Source organism: Coturnix japonica, chromosome 1 (assembly GCF_001577835.2).
Source record: "Coturnix japonica isolate 7356 chromosome 1, Coturnix japonica 2.1, whole genome shotgun sequence".
NCBI lineage: Eukaryota > Metazoa > Chordata > Aves > Galliformes > Phasianidae > Coturnix > Coturnix japonica.
Window position 1 is genome coordinate 12,610,680 of NC_029516.1, and position 17,752 is coordinate 12,628,431.

Below are 17,752 nucleotides of genomic sequence, written 5' to 3' on the forward strand. Positions count from 1 at the left end.
AGAGGAATGAGCTGGCATTTCTGTTTACTTGTGGTTACACCTTGCTGAGCTGGAAACCTTTTTCCCAACAAGGATCTCGATAATGAATTCTTGATAGATTACTCAATTTGGAGAGTCAAACGCAGACGAGCTGACCTTCAGAATTTACTACAACTACCTGACCAGCTGCCTGTGTGAGAAACAGGCGCGGTGGGAGCGCTGAGGATTTCTCACAGTCTGAGAAGAACACAGGCTGCGCTTTCACATCAGTGTCTCTGAACAATCAAGTCCTCTGCCTTCCCTGTCCTGTTTCTGCCCTCACTTTGCCCATTTCCATTCCTGCTTCTTTTTAACGCTGTCCCTTCTGTGCCAGCCTGGGACTTTGCTGTGCCATCTGGCCCGGCAAGGGAAGCGGGATGGAAAAGACACGCCAGCTCAGCTGGATCCTGTGGAGACACGTTGTTGCTGCTGCTGCTTTTGTGTCACCAAAGCAACAGCCAGTGGGCATCGGATAAGCCAACGTGAAGCACATTACAGGTGGTGGAAAACAAGCAGAGAACTTGTTATTCATAAATCTCAGAGGGAAAAATAGCTGGAAAAACACTAAGCGAGAGGAAAAAAATCTAATATTAGTTCACTGAAAGAAAGCTTCTGTAAATAACTGCACTCACAAAGAAAATGTATTTCAAGGCTTCGCAATAGAGAATATTTAATCACCACTTACAAACTATTGAAGTGCACTTTTAAAGAAACAACTTACTTGTCTGTTGTGTACTGGGTTTGATGTACTCGAAGGACTGGATTGTGACAAAGCTACACTGCTATTTTTTCCAATCTGAAAGACATTAATTGAGCAGCATTGAGAGACATATTTGTCAGTTGAATGCAGATGCTGGTAATGGCTTTCCCGCTCCTGAGCAAAGTGGCACTAATTGATCTGCATTTGGAACGCAGGTATTTTGCTATTACAAAAAAAATAAAAATAAAACACTTCTTCAGAGTCATAATTATCTCTCAGAGCCAGTATTTCACAGCAGCTCTCACGTCAATAGTATCACCGACTGGAAAACAACATTAAGAAATGGTTTCTGGTGGAATTCAGGTTGTAAAATCCCACCTCTGTGCCCAGGAGCACTGCTCTGTGTGCTCAGCACACTGTGCTGTGTCAGCAAATGACAGCACAGCGCTCACAGCCCTCCTCCTCCAGCCCCCGACACCCCTTGGGGCGCATGGCTGCACAGCAGCTGTACGAGCACCACCACGGCCTGCCCTGCATTACTGCATCTCCTTCACGTGGTCTTTGTTTAGCACTGCTCATAGAAGCACAGATCAACCAGCACAATCAGAATCCAGAGGTTTGAACACGCAATTGCCCCACACTAATGGATCACAGAATTTCTTTGGGAATAAGTGCGCATTATTAGTATGTGTAGATACATTTTAGAAGTGCTTAAATAGAATACTGCAGAATTCAATCTGTTGACATTTATAACAGAAAATACTTAGCAAGAATAAATAAGCTATTTCATAGAATCATAGAACTGGATTGAAAAGGACCTCGATGATCATCCAGTTTTAACCCCCCTGCTATGTGCAGGGTTAGCAGCCACCAGACCAGGCTGCCCAGAGCCACACCCAGCCTGGCCTTGGATGCCTGCAGGGATGGGGCATCCACAACCTCCTTTTATCAATAAACTCTACTACAGAACCAGGCACTCAGCACTTCCAGCTACGATCTAGCAAGGAGACCTGAATTAAATCAGAAAAAAAAAATAATCCGGGGCTTATCAGCCATCAGTTGAGCTTTTTCCTGTGTTCTGATTTCCTTAATTTAATTTTCCTTATTACATCAGGGAGCAGAAACAAGATTTTAAGTAACACTGTGTTTTTTGAGGTATTTTTGCTGCAACTGCTCTTCTAGCGCACAGCAAGCCAAAGCAGCACAGCTTAAAGCTGACTGCAAGTGCTGCATCCTCCAGACTTCCAGTATTCCCGCATGCAGGACATAATATTCTAAGGGTGCAGACTTCACTTGTTTATGGCACAAATTAACAGCAGGAATTCAGCATCCTTGTCACAAAGCTGCGAGCCACACAGCTGAACAGCCAGCTTCGCTTCGCTCCTATGCTGCACAGCTAGTGCCGCTCCAAGGACAGCTACGTGAGCAGCAGTGGGTGACTTCCACATACACACACATATATGCACACATACATCTATACATCTACTGCTCATCATTACGCATATCTAACACTTTCCTTAAGGGAAAACTATAGGGTGAAGTAACCGTGTACCAATATGGGCCTCTGACTGATCCTTGATGGTTTATTTACTGCCATTACCCTGCAAGCTGCTGAAATACATCACACACCCAATCACTAAGGGACTGAGAGTGTGAGCCTGGGACCCCCTTACATACACATATAATGCGTATACTCCAAGCACTGCGTGTATTTGTAAGACTCCTCTGGACTACAACAGCTACAGATATATTTACATAATGTGAAATGACAATGCAAGCCATTTTCTCCTGCCAGAGTTTGCACCAAAGTAACAGCCTGTTCTTACTTTTCCTTCCCACTTGAGATACAGATCTCAGGGTAAGTTCACCTCTTAGGCACACGCATATTTCAAACATCAGCTGCGTGACAGAACGATGAATTTACAGCATTCTCCACTAATTTCAGTGACTTAAAGACTAATTCTGATTTCAAGGCACATCTCAAATGATAAAGGACTATTATAAAAGGATTAAAACAGAAAGACAGCACCGTAGCCTGTTCATAAATGCCACATCAATAATCTCAGCTGCACCTCTACTGGAAGCAGGAAGGAGAAAACAGACATCTGAAGCCATTCTGAGGCCTTCACTCTGCCTGCTAAACCATTTAGCATTTCTTCATTCCCTCCTTCCACTGCTGCCCGCTGTTACCCCTGCACTGCCTTGTCCCAGACACTGCCCTCTCCATTCCATATGCAGAATCACTGAAAGAAAAGCCAAAGCCCTATTGCTAGTGATGAGGAAGGAGCTTTATCTGCTGCAGAGACTTCAGTATTCTGAAGGTGTTCACACTAAAAGACAACCCAACGTCAATTAAAGGTGATATGTTAAGATCTTAATTTCTTGATTCTCCCCGTTTCAAACAGGAAACAGCATCTGAGGTCACATGCCTCAGACCTCCCCCACAGGAAAAGGCAAATGTAAGAACTCTGCATAAATGAAATGAGGTTTAACATTAACATTAACCAATGAACAAATGTGGGAAAAACAGAAATGTTGACTCTTATTTCCCAGCTTTAATGACACACAATTTATTTCGGAAAGATGAGGATTAAGATCGGAAACTGATTTCTAAGAAATATTTATCCGTTCTTCACATCGAGTTTTACTTTCAAATTTACAAATGACTATTTTACTAATTGAATAAAAATCCTCATTAAAATATTTCAAGACAGTAAAAAAAAAAAAACCCTTTCCTCCCTCTCCACCCCCTCGGCATGTTTCAATGGTTTGTACAAAACAAATACAAATACATTTCTGTATGAACCCCAAAATTCAGCTGTTTGATGAAAAACAACCCGAAGCAAACACTGTCATTTCTTGTTCACGGACTATTTCAAGTAAGTCAAACATGACCTGCAAAAAAATAACTGGAAGGGTCCCTTACCTGCCGAGAGATGGAGCTGCTTGTTGGGTCTGGCACCGCAGAAATAAGGTTGGCAGTGCTCTTTCTATGAACACTATTCATACCAGGCATTTTAGTGATTTTACAGGCTTTGCTACTAGAACTAGAGTTTTTACGTTTTTTTCCTTCTGATTTGTCGAAAGAAAGGGGTAGAGAAGACACTGCATTATGTGCTCCCAGGGAGTGGTCCCCTGAGTGGTGCACGAGAGAAGGTACAGACAGATTAGAAGAGTCAATACTGCTTACTACCATGCTCATGTGTTTCACTGAGTCTGTTGAACTACTTGATAATGAAGTCCGTCCTGAGGGCTCCAATTTGGCACTGAGTGGGCTTGTTCCATTGTTTGTATTGTGCACAGACATGCTGTTATAGGAAGATGTAGCCTGATAGGAGTTCAAAGTCGAACTGGTGTTCAGGACACAGTTCTTTTTGTGGGACCCTGAAAATGAAGACGAGGAAGATGTCTGCAAAGATAACGAGGACGACGATGATGACTGCGGCTTTTTCTTTTTGTTACTTGAAGACTCGTCGCTACGAGATGACAAGTCTTTTACTTTTGAGGATTTGCTGGTTTTTGTTTTGGATGGCTTGTGGGATGGGGAAGGGATGACTGCTGGCACTGGTGACACAGCTGATGGCGCCTTGAAGGTCGAGTCCATGATACTTAGGCTTGCAGCCACGTGAGGAAAAGCTGTAGTGTGTGACACAATAGAATTCGTATCTGACGTTGTCACAAAGGCTGCATTTGATAACATGGCTGATGTCATTATGTAGGAAGAAGTGATTCTTGAGCTGATAGGCGTTGAAGGAATATAGACTGCGCTGGGGTTGCTGAAAGGTTGCAAGACGGACGCTGGAAAGGGAGTGGAGACGTGAGCTGCTGGAGAAGGCATGGGGCTGTCTGCCGCAGGAGGGATCTTCCTAGATGGGAAAGAATGAAAGAGATTCGGATGCGTAAAAAACTAATTAATCACAATTAACCACTGTTTTACAAATATAAGCTCACTTTTTATCTATTTTACAAAAAAAGGGAGGAGAGGAGAGGAGAGGAGAGGAGAGGAGAGGAGAGGAGAGGACGAGGAGAGGGAGGAGAGGAGAGGAGAGGAGAGGAGAGGAGAGGAGAGAGAGGAGAGAGAGGAGAGGAGGGAGAGGACGGGAGAGGAGAGGAGAGGAGAGGAGAGGAGAGGAGAGGAGAGGAGAGGAGAGGAGGTCTAAAATGCCTGACGTTGGAGTCTATAAACACAGTAAACAATATGCTTCATTCACTGCATGAGCTTTGCCTGAAAGGTCAAGCTGTAGAACAGTTACAAAATTAACCTGAGCACAGGTCAGACCCATGAGGGCAGTAAATGAGTCAGTTTTGGGGTCTGTGAATTACTTATCACTGGGCTTAAAGAGAGAAAGGAGGTAACGGGTCAATGGCTCAATCCTTGCCTCAATGCAGTACCATTCCCAGGAGCCCATGTGGGAGCTGGTTAGACAGGATTAACTAGTTAAGTTATTCATTTCACCAATACTGAAAGATTGACAGAACCTGAAACAACACTCGATCAACTGTATGACTAGTTGAATATTATTCAGAGAATAAAATTTAATGCTATTACCTTTGAAATCAGTAGAATGTACTGAAGTTCTTTTCTATTCCACCACCAGCAGCACATCACCCATTACTTTATCCAGCCCAATGTTAACAAAAAACAGTCTTTCATAATGTCTCTTGGAAAATACGACGTGTGTTTTTCTCATTATTTAGACTATTAATCTTATTCCTCTTTGTTAAGAACCCACAGAGCACCATAATTCTGCCCTTGTTGGTCCCCAGTACTGACATATCTTCAGTCTGAAGACTCACGCCTGCCCTCAGCGAAGCACAATAAAACAGCGCAGTGTATGGTTTATGACAAAATTAATCCTCTGCTGTTCTACCATAAGTCAAATCCTAATTAACAGGGTTCTCTCCTGGAATTCTTCCTGTAGAGACTCTCAGACAGGCCACAGAAATGAGTACGGGTTTACACACAGACTGTGCTCACAGAAATAAGCAAAGTCCTGCTGCCTGTGACTTCCTATGGAGCTTTGAACAAAGCAATTATCAGGCCCATTCCTCAGTTTCCTATTAAAGAAAAGCCAATAATTCTTACCCACCTTTGTGAAATACACTGAGAACCAGGGGAAAAAGCACATTGTAGATGTTGTTATTGTTCTCAAACTATGGCTTCGCATCCCTTTTACCCTTTGGCTCAGCTGGATGAGCCACATCTAGGGCTGGACTAACTCCACTATAACATAACAGCTTTATACAGCCCTGCCTGGGGAGGACAGGAAAGGATCAGTCCAGAGGATGGAGGGCAACAGCGGGATACAAAAAGAATTAAGTGCTGTCAGCTTCCCGTGTTACAGCAACAAGTATGGATGAAATCCATTAAAACATTAGAGACTGCATTAAGAGCTAGAATTTGGGAAAACATTTACAACTGGATTTAGTGGGACAGGACGAGGCCTGTTTATTTCTCGTATCACATAACTACCCAGTTTATTTCTCGTATCACATAATTACCCAGAAGTTATTTCAGTTTCACATGAAAGGAATGATGCTTGGTGACACTTCCTCAGATGCCTGAATGTCTTTTCACCTGACATACAAAGCCAACAGATAACGAGTTTTACTTCTCCTATTTATAGAAACACAATTAGTCTTATCTGTAGAAGGTGGCAGACAGTGGTTAACAGCCAGAATTGTAAGCAGAAGAGAGGAACCCCTTCTGGACCAAGTACGATCTGCCTCTAAGCAGAGATGTAAGTAGAGATATGTACTGAATTTCTTACCCACAACACGAGTCTCACCAAGAAAAGTCTAAACAATGATAGGGCTGTGTGACACAGATATAGAAGTCCAGGCCAAATCCAACCTGTGTTAAAAATGCCCAGTGTAAAACTCCCACTTACTTCCACATCTGTGAATTCAAGTGTTTTTCTACCATGGAGTTCAGTGCGAATCGAAAATGGTCCCATCTTCTGTCAAAGACATAGTATCCTCTTCCCATTAAGCGACTACCATACGAACAGAACTGAAAGAAAAGACAGATCAATGTTGTTTGTTATAAAAGTTTCTATGCTATAAAAGAACGGCCTGAATCGATCTTGCAACACTTTTGTGATCTGTATCACAAATATCTTTAAAAAGGTATTTCTTTCTATCTGCAGCATAAATACTTTTTTCATGATGTATGAAACATACACATAATGTTTCTGCCTACACTATACCTTGTGCTCCACTAACAGTTCAGTTTACTTTGGGTACCTACCTATGTGTCACTGGGAAAGAACACAAACGCCAAGATAAGGAAGCAATTCTGGCAGCAACACTGGGCTCTGACAAAAGTTCTCCCTCCCTCTAAGGAATACAGTCAATGTTACAGTTATCACAGCGCTAGCTTTATTCTGCATAAGGAAAACACAGAAATGAAGTCTTCACTGATTTTACTCCTTGGCTTGATCTTTGTGACAAACAGTTGTTCAGGTGTTGGCGAGTTCTTCCCTTGTTTCTTGATTAGTACAGCGTCAACAGATTCACCCTGCAGATCCAGTGACACAAGGTTCTCTGACTACTTACAGTAAAGTTGGCTACCAGCATTGGAGAGATACAAAAACAGCTGCCAGAGAAGCACATTCCTAAGCCACTGCCAGAGCAGATGGGCTGCGCTGTGCTCTACTTTCCATTTTTAGATGAATGAAGCAATAGCTCCTATGTCCACATACACTCACATAAATGATATTTCATTACTGCTTCATAGCATACTACAAAGATCAACGAGTACCATAATAGCTTTTCACTACCATATGATTTTCAAAGCTATAACCAATCGCAAGGTAGTTTCATAGGAACTACGTATGACAACAAATTGTCTGTTTGTGTCACATTTAAAACACTGCAACTTTATAGTTAGTAGAACTACACTTGATTCAGGCTACTGAGGAGAAAACTACAAGGAGAAATTTACTTTCTACTGCTTATCCCATCCCAGAACCTGGCAATGTTTAACTATCACATGCAGCGCCCAGTCTTCTCCTCCTACCTGCTCCCATTCAAACCACAGTTTTCTGCCAAATGTAACGCAGACTCAGAATAGTCCCCCATTCCTTACATTTATACCAAAGCACATCTCTCACATCTCTCTCCTCCCCTCTCTAACTACTTAGGAGTAACAGCAAGGCATGCAGTGAGAGACACATACCCCGAGAGGTCTGGGATGGTGTCCAGAAAAATGACAGTCTAATTTCTCAGATTCTTCAGCTCCGTCCACTTCTCCTTCATCACTGGACAATCTACTTGTTAAATCTCCTCCCATGGAAGGCAGTGGCAGTTCTGGTACGTACCCACTGTGGTTTGAAGAACTGTTGCTGTTTATGCTATTGGCAGATGATGGTCTAGAAAGAGAAGATACATTTAAATCACCAGTGGTCAACAGCCCTGCAAAGGCACCTGCCTGAGTCAAGCCTCAAAGTAAATTATGCCAGAAATGATCACGGAGAGAAGGACAGTAAAGGATAAAGAGCAGCTGACATTTGGCCTTGCAAGAACACACCAGTTATCCCCAAGTTGACATCAACAAAACTATCTTTGTATTGCCTGAAATGTTAAATCCGCCATAAAGTTCTGTTTAAGATCTTGACGGATGCAAAATATAGTACATATGCAAACAAAAATAGATGTGTAAAATCTTCCCACAAAGCACCATTACAGAATCACAGAATTGTAGGGGTTGGAAGGGACCTCCAGAGATCATCAAGTCCAACCCCCCTGCCATAGCAGGTTCCCTACACCAGGTCGCACAGGTAGGCGTCCAGGTGGGTCTTGAATATCTCATAGAAGGAGACTCCACAACCCCCCTGGGCAGCCTGTTCCAGTGCTCCGTCACCCTCACCATAAAGAAGAACTTCCTATGCTCCAGTTTCTGGCCGTTTCCCCTTGTCCTGTCTCCACACATTGATGAAAAGAGTCTGGCCTCACCACTTTGCCCCCCCACACCTCAGATATTTATAGACCTGGATCAGTCTTCTTTTCTCAAGGCTAAACAGACACACTTCACTCAGCCTTTCTTCATAGTCTTTCTTCATTACTCCACTACTTTGTAAATCCCAAGTGTCCAGTTATCACATTTATTTCTTACTGAAACGTGCATACTAAACACAAGAGTTTTAGTTTACTCCCTCCACAGCCAGTTCAGTATGTGCAGTAACTGGGAGGACCCTACAGCATGTAGGGCTTTTTCTTTTTAACCTTTGCATAAAATCCTATTAAACAATGTGGGCACACCTCTGTATCACAGGACACAATGATGTCTGTCAAATTAGTGTGGAAACAAACCAAATGAGAAGGGGCGTTGGGAGGTGTGGACCTCTGTTTCTGGAGGGGATATCTGTGCTGAGCAAAACCAGAAGATGAAAAACAAGCTCTCCAAACAACCTTCCTCATCCAGTGAATTTGGGCTATCAGCCACTTAAACCTGTGCACAGTGCCCTCTCCTGAACTGAGCTGGGATTGTTCAACGATGTCCAACAGCTGGAAATCACTGCTGCAGCTGCTGGCTGGTGCATGGAATAGATTGTGTGAGTGCTCCTCAGCCTTGAGGAAGAGATGGCCAGGTCAGGCCGAGCCACCTTTAGGGCAACTAGCAAACTTCGCCTGGGGGAGGGAGCAGCAGCCATGTAGCCTCTGCCAGCAGAGCCACGGGCTGTGTGCTGACCCACAGCAGGCTGCAAGGCTTTCCTCTGGCACAGCTGCTTGAAAAACAGGAAAGATAACAGAAAAGAGACACTGCAGCAGAAACAGAAGTGTAAGTCGCACCAACACAACATATGACTGCTAAAATCCTTCTCCTTGCGTACCACTACCTTTTCTTTGCAATTTCTTCTGCTGCCACTGAACCGCATTTCAGTTTTGCTTTTTTGACTGTGACACCTACTAAAACAAACGCCTGCCTGTCCCTCTGTGCCCTGCTGCACGTAAGCACTGCGTAAGGCCACCCTTTTAACAGAAATACCCAGAATTCTCATCAACTTCCCTACTCCTTCATTCACCCAAAGCTCTGTGAGATCCACCTCTGCCACTAAGTGAATAAAATTTATTGACACCTGATGAATGCACAGAAATCAAGAAGAAAAAGTGCCACAGTGGTGTGAGACACACACACACCATGGGCAGCCTCGGACAGATGGGTTCAAGCCCTTGCTGCTTACACTGCCATCTACATGGAAGCACACCTTGCAGAGACATTCCACTGATGTAGCTGGAGACATATCTGCATTGAACATTCCCATACACTGCAGAGAGTTTAACCAGCAGTATCTCAATTCATCTGAGCATACTTTCACGTCCAAATGTGTCAGAATGACTCATTTATAACCCTTCCTTTGTTACTACCGACCATCTCAGCCAAAAAATGCTGTTAGTGTGAGCGTCAGAGCAGTGGACAGACACCACCTGCTCACCCCAGTCCCAACCAGACCACACACTACCACAGGTGGGTTTATGTTAATGTAAGAGTACTCTACTCTGTACTGCTAAGGGAAATACTTATATGAAGATAAGCCCTATCACGCAATAACCCAAACACTAAATGTTTATAAAATAAGCAGTATAAGGGCTAGCGCCTTTCCTACAGCAATTCCAGAATGCAGCACTTCGCCCTGTAGAACCGCTTACCTTGGAAGTACAGAATTTGGTGGTCTAGATTTTGCAGGAGATGTTACTTTAGATTCTTGCCCAGAGTTCATGGAAGATCCTGACAGAGAGTCTTGTGCTGGTGTGGGCTGGCTCTGATAGCTTTCCCTTGCCGATGGTGGATGCTCTTTGTCTTTTGCAACTTCTTTTTCCCTGGATCGAGCTTTGTGTTCAGCTAGAAGGATGTCAAACTGTTTTTTACGGCCTGGAACTGCTCGTCGATGATTAAGTGAATGAGTCTAAAAATAGGGTGGTTAAAAAGCATTTGTGTGTGTATGACATTGTTTATGAGTCCTCTATACTTCCGATACACCACAACTCTAAAAGATAAAAATCTACTTCAAACAACTTCAGCCACAGCTATGGAAATAAAGCTGCTACTGCACATTATCTCTGATAATTTATGAAGTCATTTCATAAGAAATTACCCTTGAACAATCTTCGTAATAGAATCTATTGACTTACCTTTTCCAAGACAGAAAGTGTAATTCCAATAACTTTAAAATATTAAGAAGTAATGTCATTATAGCTCTTAACTTACAAAGAAAAATTGATTTCTTTGGATTGAAAAATGTGAATATATTTTAAGTAAATGTAACTGATCACCTCCACCAACAGGCACCAGCCACACATACAAATGGTCATTATAAATGTCTTACGGCGGTGCTACTTTTTAACGAGCCCCATCATTATCAGAAGAGAAGCCTCCAAGTAATTTCTTACATGAAAATCACGTTAAATTTTCACTCAAGGGATTGTAATTCAGCATTTTTGCACATATGAGCTGAAAAGGGAGCATTAAAAATAACTTCTGTGCTGCTACGTGAAACGTTAATGCTTCCCGCATAACAAAATGACAAGAAAAAAACATCTCTAGAAATATCAGCAGAATAATGCAGATGCTCTGATTCAAAGAATTACTCAAAAGAATTACCTGAAGACAGTGCCTGAATACCATACCCATTGTCTGTGAGACAGGAGCAGGTATGACCTCTCAAACTACTGTGGTAGGATTTAAACTATAACAAAGCATCTGATATTTTATCTTCTAAGAAAAATACCTTGCAGGTGAGCGATCTTGTGCAAGGTTTCTTTGTTTCAGGATCCAGAACTCCACAGTGTTTATTTGGGTCAAATTCTCTTTCTGTTTGACGAAGTTGGAGGGAAAAAGGAGAAAAAGTGGATTATTTCAGGAATTCTAGCCAGAGCACCATATTTACCTGACAGTACTTAATGCAGCCAGGCTCAGCCCAAACCGCTGTTCCCAACCCCAGTGCTCCACAATGGTGCCATGTGCATCACACTCAACCACTTGTGCATTTCTTCTGTCACAGACTTCATAGGAATACATCTGCTTATGGAGTTGAACTCAACAGAGTGGCCTACACACCTAATGCAGTCATAGCCCAGTCATACCCCAAGGAGCTCACAGGGTCACAGAATGGTTTGGGTTGGAAGGGAACTTTTAGATAATCAAGTTCTAACCCCCTGCTACAGGCAGGGACACCTCCCATTTCACACTCGAACACTGACTGCATTGAAACACATTGCAAACCCATCCTCTGAATTTGACTTCATACACATACAGACCGCATAGCACAGTGCTTTATACAGCCTTTACTGTGATATACTCTGAAACTCTGAAAAACAACCAGTGTTGTCTAAAACATTAACACAGAATTACCAGTGACATGCTAAAAACAGAATTCATCTCAATCTGTCTCATCTTCAGGAAGTATAAAGAAAAGTGCACATTAATTCCTATTTCCCTAAGTCATGGAGGCAGAAAACTTAAAGTCTGAAGAGATCATGAAAGTAAAGCCTCATCTGAATTCTACTTATGATTAACATTAGAAGTGCATTTAATATTTAATGTGCTATATTTGCATATTTCACTGTCGTTAATATTTCAGTATTTGTATACCATAGACAGCATCACCTCCTTTAAGCTATATGAATATAGTTCTAGGTTTTGCACTACAACGCTGTAACAAAAACACAGACATAAAGTTACTAATTTATGCAAAAAACAATATCCCCCATCATCTTTACACATGTAGACGTGGTGTGTTTTAGTTGGCAGGCTGGTTTGCTTCTGCTTGATTGTGGAATATAATTGGTTGCCAAAGTCCTTTTTCACTATATAACTGTGTTGTATTTGGATAAAAATAGACAACTTGTACTTAAATACAACAACTAATGTAAGGACCTAAACATTTCATTGTAAACAAACAATGACAGATCAGACCTAGGATGAAGGCAGCAATTCACATCTATGGTACATCAGGACAATGCCACAGCCAGTGCAACAGGAAAAACTGGAGTCTGAGGAGCCTGCATATGGTAACACTTGCCTTCCAAAAATTATTAGCAGTCATATGTAACCTGCTGCATGGCCCCGAGTGCCTCCAGGGATGGGGCACCCACAGCTCCTCTGGGCAGCTGTGCCAGGGCCCCTCAACCCTCTGAGTGAGGAATTTCCTCCATACTGCTCATCTAAATGTCCCTCCTTTTAGTTTAAAGCCATTACCCCTTGTCCTATCACTACATGACCTTGTAGAAAGGTCCCCCTCCAGCATTCCCGTAGGCCTCCTCTAGGTGGTGGAAGGATATTTTTAGTCTCAGCTGGGCAGTTGTATTTTTAACTGCACCCCAAAGAGAACAGGAACTGGAGATGTTAAAAAAAAAAAAGGCAGGGAAATGGTACAAGAGAAAATGGAGGCTGCTGAAAGGAAAGAAAACACGTGTAAAGCCAGTCAGGCCTTCACAAATCAACAGCTGTACACTTGCACAGTGAAGGACGGAGCAAAACCTAAATCCCCATCCAGCTCCTCACTCTTCTAACATAAAATGGATGAGACTTATAGAAAAGCTAAAATAATCACCCCCTTGACCTTCCAAGATCTTTTTCTCAACCTCTGCACAGTTCAGTATAATAATGGAGTGGAATCCATCATAATGACACACAATCTACAGGCAATTAATTTACAGTGCTCACAGAACTTCTGTTATTTGCATCACCACTCATTTATCGCCTTGCTGCGTGTGAGACAGCAGAAGCAAGATTTAATGGATTCCAAATCTGCTAATGAAAGCTTGTAAACAATATCAATTCTGTGTATTTTATTCTAATCTTATGAAAGGAAACTGAGGCCCATCAGAGCGCTCAGATGGTCCAGTGCAGTGTGCCAGGCTGACTGGAAATTTCCAGCACTGAAACTTTCCCTATCATACAGAAATCAGTGATAAGCTCAGAGACAGACTAACGACAGTCACCTCCAAGGTACAAGGCAAGCAAGATGAAGGAGGGCCCCACAGAAATGGTTCTTTATGAGCATAGTGCAGCAAGCACTTGTACAGCAAAGGTACAGCATCTCCTACGCTGCTGCAGTGGCACACGGAGACACGAGGAACATCAGTATTGCTTTTAGCCGCCCAAGTAAGAAGACTTAATTGATTAGCTCAATTAAGCTTATGGAACATTAAAGGAAATAATGGCTAAAAAGAAACCAGTGTTTTAGATTAACTGCAAAATACATTACACTGAGTTTTTATTGGAATAACAAACTGGATCTTTGCAAGTGAATCGTGGAATAAAAGCCTAACCAGTTCCTTTTTCTTAATATTTTTTAGTTTTTGGAATGCTATCATGAACAACTGCTCTGTTTTCTCATATGCCACCTTTAACTAGTTAAGAAAGCAATCAGTGTTGGATCCCTGAAGGCGATGGCATCCTTCCATACCACACGCAGCCCTAGCAAATACCTCTCTCTGCTCTGGATCCCAGCCATGGTAGCAGTACCACGGAGCTCGCTGCCAAATTTGAGAAAATGGAAAAAATAAAATAGAAGTGATATTCAGTCAAAAATAGGACACACTCATTAACTGGAAATGAAAGCATTTATCTTGCACACTTATACTTGGTTCATAACCAGAGCACATTTAGAAATCATTTGAACTAACTCTGTCAAGTGGACAATCTAACGTGGCTCATGCTGCCATTAGCCAAATTAGCCTTTCAGTACACACAGGCAGCTCCTGCCCAAATCACAAAGTACTGCCAGCAGCTGAATAGACCCTGCGCAGCTTTTAAAGCTGTAAACTCGGGTCAGTTACTTTTCCTTAAAAAACAACACAAACTAAAAAAGCCCCAACAAATCCCCAAACCCCAACCATCAAAACACTCTTTTTTTCCTCTTTTGATTCAAAACAAAAACATGTTTTCGGCTGTTGAGGCCCAGGAGCAGCCACAGGTCGGCACCTGGGAGCTCCATGGAAAAACATCTTCCTCCAAAGCACGGCAAACTTTCTAACCGCCCCTCAGCCCTCCCACAAGGGGCGATTCTGCGTGTGGTGACAACTTGCACAGGGCCCAGTGCCCTCAATGCTGCACTGACTAGGCCCACCTGGGGCGTTTCCACTCCTGATGCCAACCCCTCAACCCCACCATATACCCCTCCTGCAAAAAGAACAGAGGTCCCCACACTGCCATCTTCTTACTCCTCTCATACACGAATTGCAGAGGAAGAAGGGGAGGAGGAAAATTATGACTCTCCTTACTGCCCCAAATCTCCATTATCTTCCTAGAATTGTCCAGTGTTTGTTTAAGAAAATTACAACTTGATGGATAACTCCCATGTCCTAAAGCTCAATCTGCGCAACTTGGTCATGATTGTCCTGAAGTCACTTAGCCTGTGAATATTGTTTTTTGTTGTAAATAAACTGACATTACACAACAGACTGAAGAAGCCTTCCATCTTTCTACTTTAATGACTTCCTTAAAATTCTACACTCGGCCAACTGAGAAATGCACGAAGCACTCTACGTTCAAGGTAAATGGAATGAGTATTTTGAAAACAGCTGTTACATGCTACAAGTCTGAAAGCTTTCCTTTTCTTATGTGTAAACTGGCAACTTCCAGCAGAAAGATCAGGACAAAAATAGGCCACATCATTTCAGTAGTATATTATTTCTGAGCTACAGGAATATTAGTAATGAAAGCTGGATTATATCAAAAGGTGAACTGTGACATTACCCACCTGAAAGTCTTTTGTAAGGCTTGTTACTGCTTTTAGTGCCATTTTGGTGTTTCTTGTCTATTGATGGAGCAATAATTCCTTTGCCATTCAGAATCTTTTCTGGCGACGGCGGCACTGACTTGGATGTCAAACCAGATTTAACCAAGGTTGGAGCAGGTATGGTGGATGAAGAGGCTGAGGAGGAGGTGATGGTGGTAGTGGTTGCAGAATTCATTTTAACATTGGCACCATCTGCCTTCACTAGGTTAGGAATTTTCTCTAGACTGACTACTGGAACAGGAACACTGCAAAAACAGAGAAAAATGGTCAGGTTGCATTTTTCTGTAACACAGATGCACTTCATTAACTCCTTTCCATAGATAAAAAGAATTTGATGCAATTGAAACAGCATCTTCAGACCAAAACGGAATACTTAATATCATTACTCACTACTTTTGTTCAACCAAACCTCTACAAAGCAGCCATTTTTAAAGCCTGGCAATGAAAAGAATCATGCAAACAAAGTTGTTAGTATTTTTCCTAAGATACATTTCCCCACTACTCATAAACAAAGCAATTCTTTGGTGCCAATAACACATGTCCCCTTAAGGATACATTCTTAAGCCATTAATACAAGCAGGTTGGGGATACGCTCACCACCATAATGAAGTAGTGTGCTAACAATGCCAATGGTTTAGAACCATTGGTTTAAAACAATTCATTTGCTCCGAATACCGTAACAGGTCTGGAAACAAGGAGAAAAGAGATCTTGAGCATGGAAATCTTAGTAGCAACTTAAAAAGTAACATAATCCTCAATGAACTGAAAATTCCTAAAATGTATTTTTAATAAAGTCTGTGAACTTACGAATACCTTTGCCTCACTTAACTACTGCAGCAGCGCATTTGTGACACTAAGTAAGTCATGTTCTCAGTACGGAAGCAAACTTGCAGCTGGAATTATAGAAAAGTGCCATACTCCGTTCTGTCATAAGTGCAGAAGTCAGCTGGTCAGAGCACAGAGCTGACCACAGGAAGATGTAAGGTGCTGGTCAGTACGGAAACAAGTGAACTTACTCATTAAATGAGCACTGCAGAAGGTCTTAATTCAGATAACACAGTGAAAAGATCAAGCAGATCCACTGTTCTGGTAATGCAAAGGAAGTTTTATCTGTTTTGCAGAGCACAGAACTTAGAGCAAGTCCTACAACACAGGTGGGCTCATGAGTGAAAGCAAGTCAAGCCCAAGGGAGCAATGCTTGGCTTTAGTTTTGTTACAGACAACACTGAGAACAGGTGCAATTACTCCTTATGCATTTCACTGCAACGTGGAAGAAAAGAATTTAAATATTTTGATATTTTGAAGACAGACATTCTATATGACTCCATGCAGCCTGCAGCAAATTATGTCAGATTTTGGAAGATGCAGATGATAATTACTCTCTCTGAAAGTAAGTGGGCAACATAACCTTAAAGAACTCCCGTTTCGTGTCAGCACAAGTAAAGTTGAATCAATAACTGAACTGAACTGGGGACTTCAGTTAGGATGTCTGCTAGTGGGATGTTCAGCCACCATCATCCAATCTGAAAACTTCAATGGCTTTTAGAAATAAACACCACATTATTGATAATAATTTGCTGATGGCATTGGGATTGAGGGAAATGTGAGTAATGAAGAGACAAAAGGCAGCTATAGAAAGTAGCACAGATTGTTTGGTAATGTGCATTCAATCAAAGAAATACATGCCACCAATGTAAAGTTACACATGAAAAAACAGGGAGAACACAAAAAAACATACTGGAAAATAAGGACAAAACTATTTAGTGGTCATTGTGGATAACAATATGAGATTTTACTGGGCTTTGTGCTCATACTGAAATAAAAGTTTATAGCAAATAAGATTAAGAAGCAGATTTGCTTTTCACGTACCCCTGGTTATACTGATACTGGAATCAGTATTTGTTTTGTTGACCAGTATTCAAAACTGCCATCCATGAATTAGAAAGGAACCAGAAAAAGGCTACAGATCTGAGGCCCACAGAAAGCACTTCATCACGGCGGGCTTCAAAAGCTCACTCTCTTTTTTAGATAACTGGTTTCCTTCTGGATTCTCATATTCTTAAACGCACATTAAATAAAAGCTCCTTCAAACAAGGATGTATTTCCCTCCTCAGTAACCTATGATTATTTCTTTCAGTTCAAAGTCATTGCTTTTCATGGCATTCCTAAGCAAGGAAAAGAGTTGCAGCATGCCACAATATTTGTGTCTCCTTATTACCTACATTTTCCCTTCTTTGGGCTTTATTACATATTTTTTTCCTTGTTCTAACGTAATTTTGCTGGGCTG

The 17,752-nt window shown here is 42.0% G+C and overlaps 1 protein-coding gene across 6 annotated transcripts in view; it reads right to left on the bottom strand.

Annotated features, from left to right (window-relative positions):
- The window catches only part of ATXN7L1 (ataxin 7 like 1), a 97,732-nt gene that overhangs the window by 4,660 nt on the left and 75,320 nt on the right, over positions 1-17,752 (bottom strand). For all 6 annotated transcript variants that reach the window (XM_015848206.2, XM_015887115.2, XM_015887191.2 and 3 more), the window contains 7 exons: positions 15,427-15,710; positions 11,449-11,531; positions 10,370-10,626; positions 7,899-8,091; positions 6,610-6,731; positions 3,645-4,584; positions 740-814 (listed from right to left, as the gene is read on the bottom strand). In XM_015848206.2, the coding sequence (XP_015703692.1) occupies positions 740-814; positions 3,645-4,584; positions 6,610-6,731; positions 7,899-8,091; positions 10,370-10,626; positions 11,449-11,531; positions 15,427-15,710 (1,954 nt within the window). The remainder of the gene's footprint in view (positions 1-739; positions 815-3,644; positions 4,585-6,609; positions 6,732-7,898; positions 8,092-10,369; positions 10,627-11,448; positions 11,532-15,426; positions 15,711-17,752) is intronic.